The sequence below is a fragment of the Ciconia boyciana genome, chromosome 1, assembly GCF_034638445.1.
Source record: "Ciconia boyciana chromosome 1, ASM3463844v1, whole genome shotgun sequence".
NCBI lineage: Eukaryota > Metazoa > Chordata > Aves > Ciconiiformes > Ciconiidae > Ciconia > Ciconia boyciana.
The window spans coordinates 89,633,962-89,649,624 of NC_132934.1; the positions used below are offsets into that span (position 1 = coordinate 89,633,962).

General features: G+C 48.6%; 1 protein-coding gene across 1 annotated transcript in view; it reads left to right on the top strand.

Moving 5' to 3' along the window:
- Positions 1-13,272, top strand: part of FSTL1 (follistatin like 1) — a 59,958-nt gene extending 46,686 nt beyond the window's left edge. The window contains exons 5-11 of the mRNA XM_072881397.1: positions 980-1,012; positions 2,650-2,780; positions 5,582-5,700; positions 6,488-6,600; positions 7,790-7,900; positions 9,630-9,727; positions 9,980-13,272. Of these exons, the coding sequence (XP_072737498.1) occupies positions 980-1,012; positions 2,650-2,780; positions 5,582-5,700; positions 6,488-6,600; positions 7,790-7,900; positions 9,630-9,727; positions 9,980-10,024 (650 nt within the window). The 3' untranslated portion in view covers positions 10,025-13,272. The remainder of the gene's footprint in view (positions 1-979; positions 1,013-2,649; positions 2,781-5,581; positions 5,701-6,487; positions 6,601-7,789; positions 7,901-9,629; positions 9,728-9,979) is intronic.
- Positions 13,273-15,663: the final 2,391 nt, after the last annotated feature.

Below are 15,663 nucleotides of genomic sequence, written 5' to 3' on the forward strand. Positions count from 1 at the left end.
GGTCAGGATCAGTTCTGGTGATGGTAACCAGGATCAGGCACAGGCCAGCAATTGCCAGACAAGTCCATAGTGTTGCAGTCTATAGCTGGTATGAGATCAAGATGGGGAGACAGTCACTAGGCAGGGCCTAGATCAACAGGGTCTATGGCAGGTACGGGAATGGTTGCAACATTGCTGGAGACAGGCATACCTACAACATAATCCCAGGCAAGGACTAGGGGCCGAGACATCAGCTGAAATGGAGCTCCTGGGCTCATGGGTAGAGAGTGTGAATGGAAGGCCCTAGGTGAGCTTGGCAGGGCCATTAAGTCCCTCATTAGTGCACTCGGGACCCTGACACCTTAGCTGTGGTGGGATCTTGGAGCTGTTGTCTCCCTGGGTTGCTGGGAGGGGGGCACTCAGGAGGGCAGGGCAACTTCTTGCTCCTGCCTGCCTCTCTCTGAGCTTGTGAGAGACCAGCCAGGCAGGTCTCTCAGTCTACCTGCTGGGGAAAGGTCAGACTCTCAGGATAAACCCCCAAAGCCCATACTACCATCCATGTTCATGAGGGACCTCAAGAACTTTAGGAGCAAGGGTTTTGCCTCAGGGCTGTTTAACTCACCCCCACACCAGCCCTACAGTTAAAAAGTGTTTCTGTATGTTCAGACAGGATTTCATGTGTTTAAATATGTGACCGCTGCCTCTTGCCCTGTCATTGGACACCACGGAGAAGAGTCTGGCTCAGTCTTCTGCATTCCCTCACATCAGATTTATAAACATTGATGAGATTGCCCCAAGCCTTCTCTTCTTCAGGCTAAACAGTCCTCAGTCTCCCCTTGGGATGACAGGTGTTCCAGTCCCTTAATCATATATGTGGCCCTTATGTTTCCAAAGACTCCCAGGTTCCTCTGCTCTTGCCCAAGTGGCTCCCACAGTGGGAAGAGGTTTGTATTGCTTCATGTTGCATCAGAAATGTCCTCTTCTGTCTTTCCATTAACAGAGAAGAAGTCTGAGAATCCAGCTGCAAGTCCAGGTAAGAAGCCATCTCCCTTCTGGCTGGGGCCTCTGTATGAATTTGGGAAAAGAGATGGGGAGGAAGGTCTGTTGGGGGAGCTGCACAGCTCTGTGTAGAAGTCATACCTCTGCACTGGCTGTAGCAGAGTCTAAGTTGATAAATCAGCTGAAATATGATTGCCCTGCTCTTTACTCCTGGGTAACCTTTCAGAGCTCATACATCTCCTGGGCTCTTCACTGTGCTGGGATGTCTCAGGGACTCTGAGCATGTACAAGGTGCAGTGAAACCCAGTTTGCCCCTAGGGACACAAGCTGTGTTCATCACCCAGACTGAGGGAAGAGACACTCTTTTGCATAGTTCATTGTGGAGCTAAGACACAATAACTGTGGAGCTATGTCCCCAACTCCAAGAGCACTCTTTTGAAAGGAGACTTTGCTTCAGGAGTGATTAACCGATGGGCGCAGGGGCAGAGGCAGCACTATGTAATGAATGGGGCATTGTCAAGGGAGTCAAGAAGTGCAGCTGAACCACCTCTCCCATCAGCTAACAAGTCTCTTTGATTCCCTGTGCCTGGTTTCTCCCCTTATGCATTGGCTTGTGTACTTAGACTATGGATTTTGGGGCCATGGCCTGTGCTTCATCAGGGGACCCTTTTCCCATCCATGGCATCTAAATGGTGGAGCTGTATAATCATCAACTTTAGCTTCCTAGGACAGATGAGAGCAAACCCTCATACAAGCTTAAGGGAAAGGACCATGTCAGGGCATGGCCACCACCTTAAAGCAGTTTTAAGGAAGTTCAAAATGAAACATGCAGAATCCTTACAGGCTGGTTTGTTTTTTTTTTCATCTGTCTGTCTGGTTGTGATTGTAGTCACTGGATTCAGAAGGAGATCCTTAGTGTGTGTAAATGACATGAATGCACACTGATTCTCCTTCTGGCTCCATTGACCTCTGGGCGGGTGCGACAACTCACAGAAGCCAGAAGATCTAGGCTTTCACTTTTGCTTCTAAATGCATCGTTGGGTACTAGCACACAAAGTGATATCCACCTAGAGAAAACTGTGACACTGGAGAGCACTGTGAACAAGCCCAACTTGACCCCCTCTCATTTCCAATCAGAGTGGACAAGTCAGGACTTTGAAGAAACAAAATATCCTGAGATAGTAGGCCCTAAAATTCAAGTCCTGGGGACAGATGGTGGAAAGGCTTGCTCAGTCTTGTCTTTGCCCTTGCAGAGGATAGAGGTTTTGGTACTTGAGGGTTGACGGCTGAATGCCTGTTCTGCACGGCATCAGGAAGCCTGGGGACACTGTCAGTTACCTTCCTCCCTCAGTCTGGGGACTCTTCACACCAAGATGAGTCAGCTCTGGGTTGTTCTTCCACAAGCTTCAGGTACAGGAAGGCAGAAGAGCTTTGGCAGGAGTGTCGTTTTCTGGCCTTGCCACATGGTGTCACCCACAGCCCATCCGCTGTTCAGCACATGGCACCTCTGCTTTGATCTGGCAGTGGCGCATCTCCAAGGAGGAAGGGGCCTGCAAACTGCCATCAGGACTGGCTGGCTGGCTTTTATTTCCAGTCGTCTCTCTAGTCTCCCTGCCAACTTAATTTCTCTCATCCTTGCTTTTTCTTCTACTACACCTTCTCCCGTTACAGTTGTGTGCTACCAGTCAGACAGGGACGAGCTTCGTCGCCGCGTCATCCAGTGGCTGGAAGCTGAGATTATCCCAGACGGATGGTTTTCCAAGGGCAGCAACTACAGTGAAGTCCTGGACAAGTATTTCAAGGCAAGTAGAGCAGCGCCTGCCTCAGAGGCCAGAGATCGTTTCTTGCCCTGTCACTGCAAAGCAGCTGCCATGCCCCCACCCAGGAGGCTCCAGTGTGTGATGGGCCTGTCAAGCTGGGGGCCAGAGAGGTCTGGTATGTCCTACAGTGTGATGTGTTACGGGCTGCCTGCAGCAGCTGCTGACAGAGCCACTGACGTGGCTATGTGACAGCCCAGACCTGGAGCATCCCTCGGGATCTGACCTGCCCTGGGGAAAAGGAGGAGGGCAGGCTAAGTGCGCCTGCGGCAGGGGAGAGAAGAACTGATCTCGGGGGACCGAGATAGTCCGAGGAGAAAAGGTGGGTGAAAGTGCTGGAAATGCGGGTAGAAGGAACAGGAAGCTGGGGCAGGGGCTGCTGACTCTTTGTTCCAGACGGTCCCAAGGCCATGTTGAGATGGGGATAGGGGACACCTGGGGGCTTCAAGGTGAATGGCTTGCAAGGAGTATGGCCCAGTTGTGGCTGAGAGCTGGCAGTTCCCTAGTGCTCTGCAGAGAGAGAAGAACCACCCGTGAGTCTTGGGCCCTGCAAGAATCCCGTTCCTCTTCCCTCCTCCCTGTCTGTCCCTCAGCCCATCCCCACCCCCTTTTGTAACCAGCAGAGCATACGCTTCTCCCATGCTCCTGCCACATGCACTGCTGCATCCCTCCCCCTCATGCCCGGCTCCTGATAAGGACTTAAAAGCATTCAGGATGGAGCTGGAGGAGCAGGTGGGGAAAGGGGGAGAGTGTTTAAATCATAAGCTGTTGACAGCGAGAGATTAATGGTGCCTGACAGGAGTTAGCGCTGCAAGCAAATTTGCCATGGCAATGGCACCCCCTGGTGAGACAGAGGAGCCGGTCCCCGTGCTCCAGAGAGCGTCTTCGCCTTTGTAGCCGTTAATGGTGCTCCATCTGTGGAAACCGGCTTTGTGGCCCACTGCCTCAGGCACCCCCGCCGGCACCTGCCAGCACCCGAAAGCTGAGGGGAGCTGTACAGTCCCTCTCCCTGCAAACATGCTGTCCCCAGCCACCTTTGCAGAGAGTCTTCCCAGGCCAGGGGCTTTGCTGAAATGCATGAGCCAGCCACAGGCTTGCTCCACTGCCACCACACAGCCTGGTCACCCCTGCCGACCCTACGCCTGTTGGGGTGCTGGTGAAATCCCGTGGCCACAGCTCAGGGGGAGACAGCCTCATGTTCTCTTTGTTGTGCTCCTTTTTCTGGAGCACTAATCCCAGGCACAAGTGGGTGACAGTTTCCATGACAAAGCCATACCTTTTCTCGGACCAAAGGGGGAATTTCCTTCTCTGTCAGGTGGTAGTATACCATATCAACAACCCTTAAAGCTGTGAAATACTTTTAAAGCAGAATTCAGAGCTTGGAGCAACTTGGGACAAATACAAGCAAAGCAAACTAAATAGGTTCAAACACACAAAAATTTGTTTTATCAATGAGGCTCCGCTGTTGCTGGAGGAATTCTGCGGTGCCCGGCCCTGGGGCTCTGCACGAAGGCCCTGTGAATGGCCCGGTTCCTGTCCTGCAGGTAGTAAACACTGGAGACAAAGATGACATGAAGCTTTCCCCTTTTCTCCTTGATGGGGAGGTTTGTAGATGTGGGGTTAAGCTGTTTCCCTCCTGGAAGCCTGACTTGTGTGGATCACTGGGATATGGGTTGTACACCAGGCATGCCTTAACCTTGGAGGATGTTATTTCAAGAGGAGTGAGGCCAATAGTGGGAAGCTGCTCTGTTTTGGAGGGTGTCTGGGAGAACATGTAAATGCATACCGTAGCATTGAAAGGCAAGAAAACTAGCTTAACTGAGTCTCAGTCATTAAGGGAACTGCAGCCACCTTCACAAGAAATAGCGGGATGAGAGGCTTCGAAGTCTAGTAGAAGTTGAAACATGTTAGTGGAGCAGTTATACACAGGCTACCATGCGCAGAGTAATTCTCCTAGCCCTACAGGTTTCTCCTGAACCACGGAGGTAACAACAGGCAGTGTCTCTTCCAGCATTCCTGGAAGCACTGCACAAGGAGACACAGTGACCTGCCCCAAGTCACACAGCAAAAATTAGCCAGTAGCAGTCTGTGTGCAGAATTCATTTTCCCCTCCCTGCAATGCAGCTGTCTCTGAGGGGGCCCGGCAGTTCCCGCTGAGTGCCCAGCACTGTGATATGACATCTCCAAACAGGAAGGCAAAATGCAATTACTTCTTCGGGAGTACAGCCAGGATTTTGGGGGTAAAAATCCTGCTCTTCATTGCCAGGAGTCCTGTCAGGACCTTAAGAAGTTGGTGGCGAGGCGTTGTGCTGTTGCATTAAATTGTTCCTTCTTTGGGATCAGCAGAAAATTGCTTCCTGTGATTTTTCCCTTTTGCCACTGTCACAGTCCAAGCACAGCTTTGGATTTACACATATTGGAAAGCTGACGCCTCCTTGAATGCAACTGGTCTGCTTTAAGGCAGGCAGTATATAAGAAGGCTAAGAGCTGGCTGGGACAAAGAGAAGAAATGGGGTTAGAGCCATAAATCAAGCAGCAGGAGGTGAATGAGAGGCAGCATAGCTTATCAGTGAGAACAAGGCTAGGATCATGTCTCCCAGTTCTGATGCTGGTATGGATACGTTGCTGCTTTTCTCTGAGCCTCTGTTCTTTGTGCAAAACAGGGATGATGCAATCTGTTTCACTAAAGCTTCAAAAATGCTAAGTACATACGGAAGAGGGAGAAGGAAGGGGTACCCTGAACTGATAAATCAGACCCTCTCACATCTTCTTGTCTTTCCCTACAGAGCTTTGATGATGGTGATTCTCGCTTGGACTCCACTGAATTCCTGAAGTTTGTGGAGCAGAATGAGACTGCTGTCAACATCACCACCTACATGGACCAGGAGACCAACAAGCTGCTCAGGTGGGCTGTGGACAGGATGCCAGAAGGAGGGCCAGGGGGCCAGATGTGGTAGAAGGGGGCATGAAAATCCACTCATGGAAAATATCAGTTGGGGCTTGGACTAACAAAGATAACTGTGTATGAAGCGGCTTCTCACTTAATTCGGTGTGAATACCACCAAAAGGGGCAGTCCCACCCCTACCCTTCATGTTAGGCTTGTATTCCACCCCTCTTTTGCCTTAAATCGAGTGTGCAGCCAGAAGGTGAGTTGGGTGACAGAAAATTTGTTGTCTTTTTTATTTCCTAATAAATTAGCTCTCCAGTGGACTTTACTCACCTTTTGCCTGGTAGCTAGATCCAGTGTAAGGAAGATGGTGGGAAAACACAGCTTATGGGCAGCCTGCAGGTAGAGCTGGTGCAAGCATCACATGAAAATGTAGTTTGAGAGGGTTTCCATTTTTCTGTGTGTGTGCCACTGTGTGTGAGACTGAGGAGAACAGGCTGCTTGTGGTTAGGCTGTGCTTGCATCTGTACTCGTGTGACAGCATGTAGATGTCAACAGGGACCTATTCCTGCTGCTCTGAATATCTCCTCAGTTCCCAGCCCTTCGCCAGCCAAGGGAGTATTTTGTGTCTGTTTTTCTTTTGCCTATATGCAGTGAGGTTTCCTTAGAGAAGCCACTTCTGCCAGGCATCTCAGAGCCTTCCTAGTTATTACTGGTTTTACTCATCTGTACTCTGAAGCCAGTAGAGCAGGGACCTGCCTGGTACAGCCCTGTGCAGAATATGCCTCTTGTGTTTCCTTTCAGGGGACTCTGCGTAGATGCCCTCATCGAGCTGTCAGATGAAAATGCTGACTGGAAGCTCAGCTTCAATGAATTTCTCAAGTGCCTCAGCCCATCCTTCAACCCACCGGAGAAAAGTAGGAACATCTTATTTATATTGGGGAACCAGAGGGGTCCTGGGAAGGGAGGAAAGAAAAGAGACCAGTTTTGGGCCAGACATCAGATGCTGTAACTCCACTCCCAGAGATAATGTTGACATACGCCTACCTCCCACCCAGCAGCACCCCTTATCCCTGCATTGTCGAAAGTACTGCTTTTTCTGTCCCAGAGCGTCCACAGCTCTTGTGATGAAAAAGCTTTGGATTTTAGAAGCAAGGGCGTAGGTTGAATGGATATGGTATGCTTGGAAGGTCGAGGCATGTATTTAACAGTGCGGAGATAAATCATGTGAGGAGTTCACGTCTGGATAACTTAGGAAAGTCAGACCAGACCAAAGTCCTGCTATGCTCTGCTTTTCACACAGAGAGCCTCTGATGAACATCTCAAAGTTCACTATCCTTCCAAATCCTGCTTAGTGCTACAGTTCACGTGGAAGCAGCTTAGTGTTCTGCTGACCAGGCATGCCTAGCCATTCATCTAATTGTCTCCTCAGGGGGGTGCTGGTCCAAAGGTGCTGGATTTCCATCCCACTGTGGTGGCACCAAGGAGCACACAGAGGCTATGCTTCTTAGGGAATATTAAGTTGAATTCTTCCTATTCCAGTGGGAAGCTAGGGATGCTGCACTTCCCCTACAAAACATGATCAGCTGTTTTTCACTTAACACCATACGGGCCCTTGAGTTCTTTGGGGGCCTCAATTTAAACATATAATAGAGCTGTGAGAAGAAATGTGAGATGAAATGAGAAACCTTCCCCCCCTTCTTTCTCAGGGCAACAGCAAATACACAAATCTTCTTCTCCCCACCTGGAACCCCACCCATTGTTTCAGAGTAACCAGAACTTTCACTTTGAGGGTTCTCTTCTATGTATTACAGATTAGGAAATTCAAACAAATCCAATACTGAGATTTCGTTTGGAATTGAGAAATTGAAATGTGTTCTTTTGAGGAAGCAAAATGAAGTGTTTGACTTTCCCAAATTTTTTGGCTGATTTCACACACCAAATTCAGCATGAATATTTTAGTTGTTACGAAACTTTTGGTGGTTAGGGGAAGGAAGGCCTCCTTCAAAACCATGTACCTCTTCTCTTTCAAGTCATCTCCAAAGTATGTTGTCTTTAGCCTCCTTGCTATCTCACAACCACTGCCCTTGTTTTGTGCCTCTCTAGAGTGTGCCCTGGAAGATGAAACCTATGAGGATGGAGCAGAGACCCAGGTGGAATGCAACCGCTGCGTCTGTGCCTGTGGGAACTGGGTGTGCACTGCAATGACATGCGAGGGTCCGTATGCTCTCCAGACAGTTATCGTATTTGGTTTTGTACAAAAGAGATTTTTGCTTTCTATCTTTCCGAGGGCACCAGCTATCCAGATTTCTTCTCTCTCCAGCTCTTCCTTAGCTTCTCTATGGGTGGCTTCTGCATCACCCTCCCATGCTTCATGTTGGCCAGACCCAAGCTGGTTTTGTTTTAGAGGTCAGAAAGTGTGTAACTGGGTTGGGGGTGATGCTGCTGGGGTTTGTAGTTTGGATTTGGTGTCATGAAGGTTCAGCACCAAACCTTCCAGACCAGAGCTACTCTGCATCCAGCTGGCTTGGGGCATGCACAGACCAAATAGGTCACTGTCTGCAACCATATGTGTAGGTGTGAGCAAGTCAGCTTTCCTGTATGTGTGTCAGTATCCTCACTGTATCCATGTTTACGGTATCTGTAAAGCAGGAGCTAGGGTCTTGTCTTGCCCCAGAGAGGAGATAAGAGACTTCATCTAGTAATGTCAAGAAAGCACTTTAGCTTCTTGCCATAAGAACTGTAGAAGTAAAAGAAAATAATGGTGATGGAGATGAAGGGAGGTGGTGTTCGTCATAAGGCAGGGTTGTTGGTCTGTCTGTTCTTCCTCTGGAAGGTCCTTTTTAAACTTTCACAGCCATGTTATGATTGTGGGAAGTCGTGGTGGGGTTGTGAACAACAGCTCTCCATTTTGCCTTCTCACAGTCGGTCCAGGGACAGTGGAAAGCCAGCTTTCCCCTGCCCTGGGAAATGTACAGGTCCTTTTCAAGGAGCCACATCCGCCCTCCCCAGCACTATGCTGCATTTTTCTGGCCTTCTTCCCCAGAAACCAGGCCATTGCATCAGCTTAGTTTTCAGTGCTGTGCAGGAGCTGTCAGCAGTATGTTACTTCAGACCTATAGCCAGTAGCTTGGGCAGATGAAGGAGAGAGGGGAACAGCAACAAGTGTGTATAGAGTTTCTTTCATGTTTATCTGGCCTTCTGCAGCAGAGGCTTCGGGATCACCTCAGACCAGATTTGGCTGTGGCAGCAGGAACTCACCTCAGAAAAGATAACTGTAATACTAATAGAGCTGCCAGAGGAGCTGTGGGTAGGTCTCAGAGGTTAAGCAACCGAATGAGAGACTTTCTGCTGCCTCCCCAGAAACAACCTTCAAAGTTGCTATGCAACACCCAGTCTTGCTGCCTACTTTGTTCCCTGCATCCATGGCAGAAGCATGCAATGGGACAACAATCCCTTGACTTTCTGCCCATGTCAGAGCAGCAGAGGGGTTAGAGGCTATTGTTAGAAGGATAATGGAACCAAAGAATTGGATCAGATACGTGAGCAAGTTGCATCTCCAGTGAGCGAAATTACCTCTTCAGTAAGCATCAGTTATTGTACTTGGATAGCACTGAGCTTCCATTTATTCCCTACAAGAGGCCAAGAAGTTTGAACTAATTATAGATGCTTCTTTTAAATAATATACAGCCTCCTCCTTGTGGTTTTATTATTTATCACGTGGGAGGGAGAGACAGGGACAGACTGGATACCCACGTTCTAAAGTCCCAGGCAGCCACAAGGCCCATTCTCTTTCTAAGAAGCCAGCCCATGCCTTCCTCCAGCAAAGTTTGCCAAAGCTTGAGGTATGCTATGGCCAACCTGCCTCTTTTTGTTCTCTGTGGTTCAGCCTCTGAAATTTGCATCCCCCATTTGCGATAACGCTGAACTCCATTTCTTTTTGCAGGGAAGAATGAGAAGGTGACTGCTCAGAGACAGCGACCTGATCAAGACTTGACTGAGGAGGAGTTGGCTAGATACGTTCAGGAGCTGCAGAAGCATCAGGTTAGCGTGAGGCTGGGAAGGTCTGCTTGCACTAAGTCTTACCTTGCTAGAGGGGTTTCCTCTGCTTCTGTCACTTGGAGACTTCTGTAGAAGGGGGAGCACAGTAAAAGGGGATCCCTGTTGCCTGTGGGGACAAATACAGGTGTGGGGCTTTGACAGTGCTGGCACTGCTTGTGGATGGACCAAAGGCTTCAGGGCACTGCCAGCTCCTGTGTCAGTGCAGAGCTTCACTTTTGTGCTCTCTTTGTCTAGGAGACGGCCGAGAAGACCAAGAGAATGAGCACCAAGGAGATGTAAGGGGCCTCCACACCGGAGGAGCCCAGGAGGATGGGCCCAACCTGCCGCCTTGTCCTCCAGTGCTGATCTCAGTATGCACAAGTGTCTGCTACAGTTGCCCAGTCACAGATATTTACATTGTATAGCAATGGGTTATTTGTTTTGTAATACACAGAGAATGGGGCCAGGAAAGGGGAGCAGAGCCCACCTGTTCAGGGAGCTTCATCACTGGGGCCTTGGAAGGCTGGGAGGGACTTACAGCAGCCTCTGGGACCCTTTCCCAGAGCAGACAGCTGCTCCCTCCAAGAGCTAACAGGGACTTCTTGTTCCCCTGGATCTGGGGAAAGGACGGAGGTCAGTGCTGGATAGAAAAGGGGGTCTTCAATCGATACAATTGTCAGCACCAGCCTTGGCTACAGAAATACAGGCCCAGCAGTTTTGTGGCTTAGCACGTGTGCAACAGGGCATCACTAGTCAAGGACCTTGCCCGGCTTACCCTCCCCTTTGGTTCGAGCTCCTCAAAGCTGGTCAGCCTGGTGTGACACCTGGAAGTTGTGGTGCCATGCTGCTGGCATGAGTCCAGCACATTCCTCCTTGCTTTCCACCGGACTGTCCCCAGCAGCTCCTCCAGTACATTGTGGGCTCCAACACAACATGGTTCCTTTTGACCTCATCTCACTCTTACTCTCCCTGCCCCCTCCTTAGAGGTGCTATCGTATTTTTTTCTTATCACATTCACATGCTGACTCCCCCTTTTGTTTTGTTTTGGTTTTTTTTAATTACTTTATTTCCTATGGTAGTAATTCAGCTTTTATATGTTTCGTAGCTCTAGATCTTTCAAGAAAACCCAGCCTGTGGGTTTTTGTTATTGACAGTGCTGTAATGCCCATGCACAGTTTGTATCACACTGCGCTCAGCCACCGCAAACACCACAGGCAACTTGTGAGCCCTGCACTACAGGGTATTTCTCAACTGGGGATAGCAGTGTCCTCGTGGGAAGAAGAGACAGGGCTGGATGTAATTAGTTTCACCAGGCACGGACTGACACTGCAGCTCTCTAGCTCTTGCTCCCTTAGCTAGCATCGACCATGTGCTCAAAGTCCATGCTCATGCCTCTCTAAATTGCCCAGAGGGAAGTGCCAAGTAGTCTAGAGCCAGAGGGATCAAGCAATCCCATTAGTAGGGTATCTTAAAAGGCTTTAACTACATAGAAAACTGTCTAGTTGGGACTTTGGGCTGTTAGCCATCATCTTGGGCTTTCCACCTCCCTCTGGGGTGAGGCAGCAGCATTATTCTTTGATTCCAGATCTGAGTTTGGAGTCAGGGCTGGAAGCCTCATTACTGACATATTTCACGGTGTCTTTGATGAGACCAACTTTGACCACCCTCACATCCCTTCATGGGTCATTTTCATCTGACCCGTTTCTCAGAGCATTGGTCCTAGATATAGATGAAATGCTGTTTTATTGACAATCACCTCTGTAGCCTCAAGCCCAGCTGATTTTCTCCTGCAGTTGTCAAGTGTACTTAATACACTCACACACCTGAACATCCTGTTTCCACATTCCCTTCATGCCCCTGCTGTGCATCCCAAGCAGTTGCACATACCCTGAGCCAAGATGACTGCTTGTGACTTCCATCTTCCTGTTTGTGAGCAACTTCAGCAGTTGTTGCCATGGGTCTTGCAGTCCCTAGTGCTTACTCAAGCAAAACTCCACTTGAATTTGCAAAAGCATGTTCTGCTTGAGTGAAGATCAGCAGGGCTTTTTTCCCAACCTTCCCCTTTTTGCACAGTGCTTTCCTTGGAGAGGAAAGAATGAGCTGGTACCTCGGAAGTATAGGCAAAGAAGAAAGCTTGGTCCCTCCTGTGGTCTCTGTTGCCCAGATTTGTTAAAGGCTATGTCTGGTCTTTGAGCTGATTTCCTGATGTGAACTCAGAGGACTTCCATTGACTTTGGTGCAGTGCCACATTTCCAGTGAGAATCATAATCTACCCCACCATGCTCAGAGGTTTTGGCATAATAAATACAGAAGGGAGCTGGTTCTTTTCCCGTGAGGGTCTGGACTTGAGAAACTGTCACCTGTGAAGGTGAGGGGAGTGAGTCCATAGGAGCTGAGGGTAATATGGACAACGCTACACTGGGATGGAGTCATTGTTTGTGTTCTGGTGGCACTGGAGGAAGTGGTTGGTGGAATAGGAGCACCCATTAGACATACCCTTGCTCCTCCCCAACAGTATGAGCGAAACAGCTTCATGTGCTGGATCTGGAGTCACAGGAACATTGTTAATAAATGTTTTGCTTTATTCTGACCCTGCTCTGAAAGGTAGTTTGTGCCTCCCAGCTCATGTCCTTCCAGCTTGGATCATTAAAGTGCCTTAGAGAAAACACAACAGCTTGCCTTAAAGGCTTTCCCTGGATGGGGATAACATCTTATTGTCCAGTCAGGAAAATCTTCCAACCGGGAGAAGCAGAGTATGTGCAGGAAGAGGAGGCTAATCCATGGCTGAAGGGCTTCTGTAGGCTGCATTATGCGATACGTTCTCTAGTCCCCTTCCTGTCTCCTGTGGATGTGCAGTCTACAAGGATGGCTGCTGGGGACAGCTGGAGGGTGGGGGGTGTTGGCAGTTGAGGTTTACAGAGCTTGCGCTTGCACCGAAGGCAGAGGGATGAGCTGCTATCTCAGGCAAGGCAAGCTGAGCTCTCTGACAAGCCATACAACATATCCTAGGGTAGCCTGGGGCAGCAGGGTAGGAGTGCAGTGAACATGCCTCCACAGAAGGGGCTGCTGCCTGTGGAGCCTTTTCCTCCTTGTGCCCTCAAAGGGAGATGCAGCTGTGGAGAGTGATGCCGGTTCTAAGGGCTACGGTACCCAAAGGGGACTGAAACATCTTGTCTCCCCACACCGAGGGGAAGGGCAACCATTCGGCGAGCGATGCCCAGACTGTACCCCGCAGCAGGCTGGTCAGTCGCTAACTTCTGCAGGGTGACTTGGCTGCTGGGGAAGGAGGTGCTGAATTCCAGCCGTTGCCCTCTGGGACAACTGCTGTGCAGGGGGCAGGGAAGGCTTTTTTTTTTTCCCCAAAAAAGCCAAATTTAAGCAACAAACTAAAAAGTCCCACTCCTCCCTCTATATTCCCTCCTGTATGTGTGTGAAATTTATCAGTATTCTGTAGGTTTCCTTAGTGCACTTATTTTACTTGATTTTGTAATTTTTTTGAAGCAGGGGGGTTTGGATATTACTGCCAAATAAATGAAACAAAATTTAAAAAATAACACGTTTTGTTTTATTTCTCACAAGTCACATTCCTCATTTTCCTCTTCCAAAAAAAATTGGCTGTCTTTTTGCACATTTATACACAGATCTCAATGCGCTTGACAAATGTGAGACACAACTGTCTCTGTTTTGTAGCTGGGGAAACTGAGGTACAGCAGAGAGAAGTGGAAAGTTGCCATCATGTGGCGAGCCAGCGGCAGAGATGCAGCCAGCAGCTACGACTCCTGCCTCCCAGCCATGCGCTTTTAATGATGAGATTGCTCCACAATTCTTTCAGTATCCCCCGTTCGCTCCGCCAGCACACACTCCACCTGTGCAATTGGGAAAGAACAACCTAGCAGCTCTCCATGTGTGATGTGATCATAAGATGAACATGAGTTAGGGTCATGCTGCTGATAGGAAGGCAAACCATTGTAGAATGGGAAGAATACAGAGGGCCACAGGCAGTGAAGTATGGGGCAATCACTGTCCTGTGTGGCATCGGGGCAGCCTCAGCTAAGTACCTTCTGGTTTGGGCAGTGCCTCTCACATAACAGGTGGATCAGGTGGGAAGAACCCAGAGGCAAGTAAAAATAGTAACTAAAGGCCTTGAAAACATGACTTACAAGGACAGATCAGAAGCCTTAGGCACAGTTAAGAAGGAAAGCTCTAAATGTTTGTCTTCAGGTGGAGACCGCTACCAAGATGAACATACTCATCTCGCTGTGGCGGATGGGACACTAGCTTCAGTTGCGGCAGTCAAGGCAGATCTAGATGAGGCACCAGGGAATGCTTTTGAATACCAAGGTTAGCAAAGAACTGGAAGATGCTTCCTTGATATTTCACAGGCTGTGTGGATTTTAAGAACAGACTAGAGTAACAGCTATCAGGAATAGACCAAGTATAGCTGGTCCTACCCTAAGATGGGAGAACAGGCTGGTGACTTTCCTGACATCCCTTCTCTTTCTGATATGAGCTTGTGAAGACAGGGCTGAATGGCTCTTGTCACCTTTGCTGAACTGAGTGATGAAATGGCCTTTAATGGTGTCATATAACATGTTACTTTTCACACCAAATAGCCTCTTTAGCATGTACCAGCTGCTGCGTATGCACTCTTAACTGTGGCATTCCATGCCCCTTCACTGCTCAATTGCAAAGTGGGTCTGCTTTATTACTTTAATTTCTACTGCTAGAATTTCCCAGGATTTTAAGAAGGAATGAAAGGAAGTGTCAGCCACAAATTTAGCTAGATGGCACTATAAATACTTTGCCTTGTGCATCATGCATACTTACTGAAGCAAAATGGTTTTGGGGTGGGAGAGAAGAAGAGCAAAAAGTCTGTTGCCCACTGCTAGCAGAGGCCTGGCAAAAACTCTGACCTGTCTGTTTATGGAGTTAAGCACAGTTAGCGAGTTGCTGCACTATAGCTACATACACTTAATCACTTCGCAATTCTCACTGTTAAGCCTCAAACTGAGAAATAGGCAATTAAGTGGTTGATCAAGACTCTGAACTGCATTTGTAAGGTATTTATTAACTCTAATTCTGAAGATGGGAGCAAACTGATCTATAATAAGACTCGGTTCCTGAAAAAAAAATGAACCAGTTCACAGGACACAACTTTGGGAGAATACAGGCTTAAAGCACTGCAGGAGACGAGCAAAATCCAGATGACCTTACTCTTGTGCTTACATAAACCCTCCCACAAACTATCCTGATCCAGCTGAAACAGCACAACCTTTATAGAGTGGACAAAATTATATTGAAAAGAAATAACTATACTGAAAGAAATAACTATACTGGTACAGTGTCTGCTCTTACGCAGCTATCTCTGGGTTCACATCAGGGGTTGCATCTGTGAACCCATAGAGACTTATAAAACAAATGAAACAAGTCCAACGGAAGGTGACCTGTTCAGTCCCACCCGCTACAGCACACCCTTTCTTGAAGGCTGGGCACAGCCCTGACAAGTCCCTGCTCTTGGGAACAGGAGCTGTCAATTCAAAAGTATTTATAGTGATAAAATCCAGAGTTCATAGGAGCGCCAAAGGAAGGACAAGTGGACCATGGGTTTCGTCCACACTGTTGTGGACACCTTTGGACTCAGCATCGTTACTGCTTCATGTATTGTTTTTAAACTCTTGGCTGGTACAAGCCAACCGTGGTTTGCGTTTCTTCTGCTCTACGATGACAGTGTATATGTGTATATGAAGTGTTTTAAGCAGGTGGGAGATTGCCTCTCCCTTCTTTTTGGTTCCTCTATGCATCACAAGGAAGCCAGTCTGTTTCTTAAGCCCAGACTTTGTCAGGGCAAAAGTTGCCTTGGGCTGTTAATCTTCTCATTGTCATCACACATTGCTGCTGCTTCTTCCAATGGGCGATTACTGATTACACCGTTAACCAGT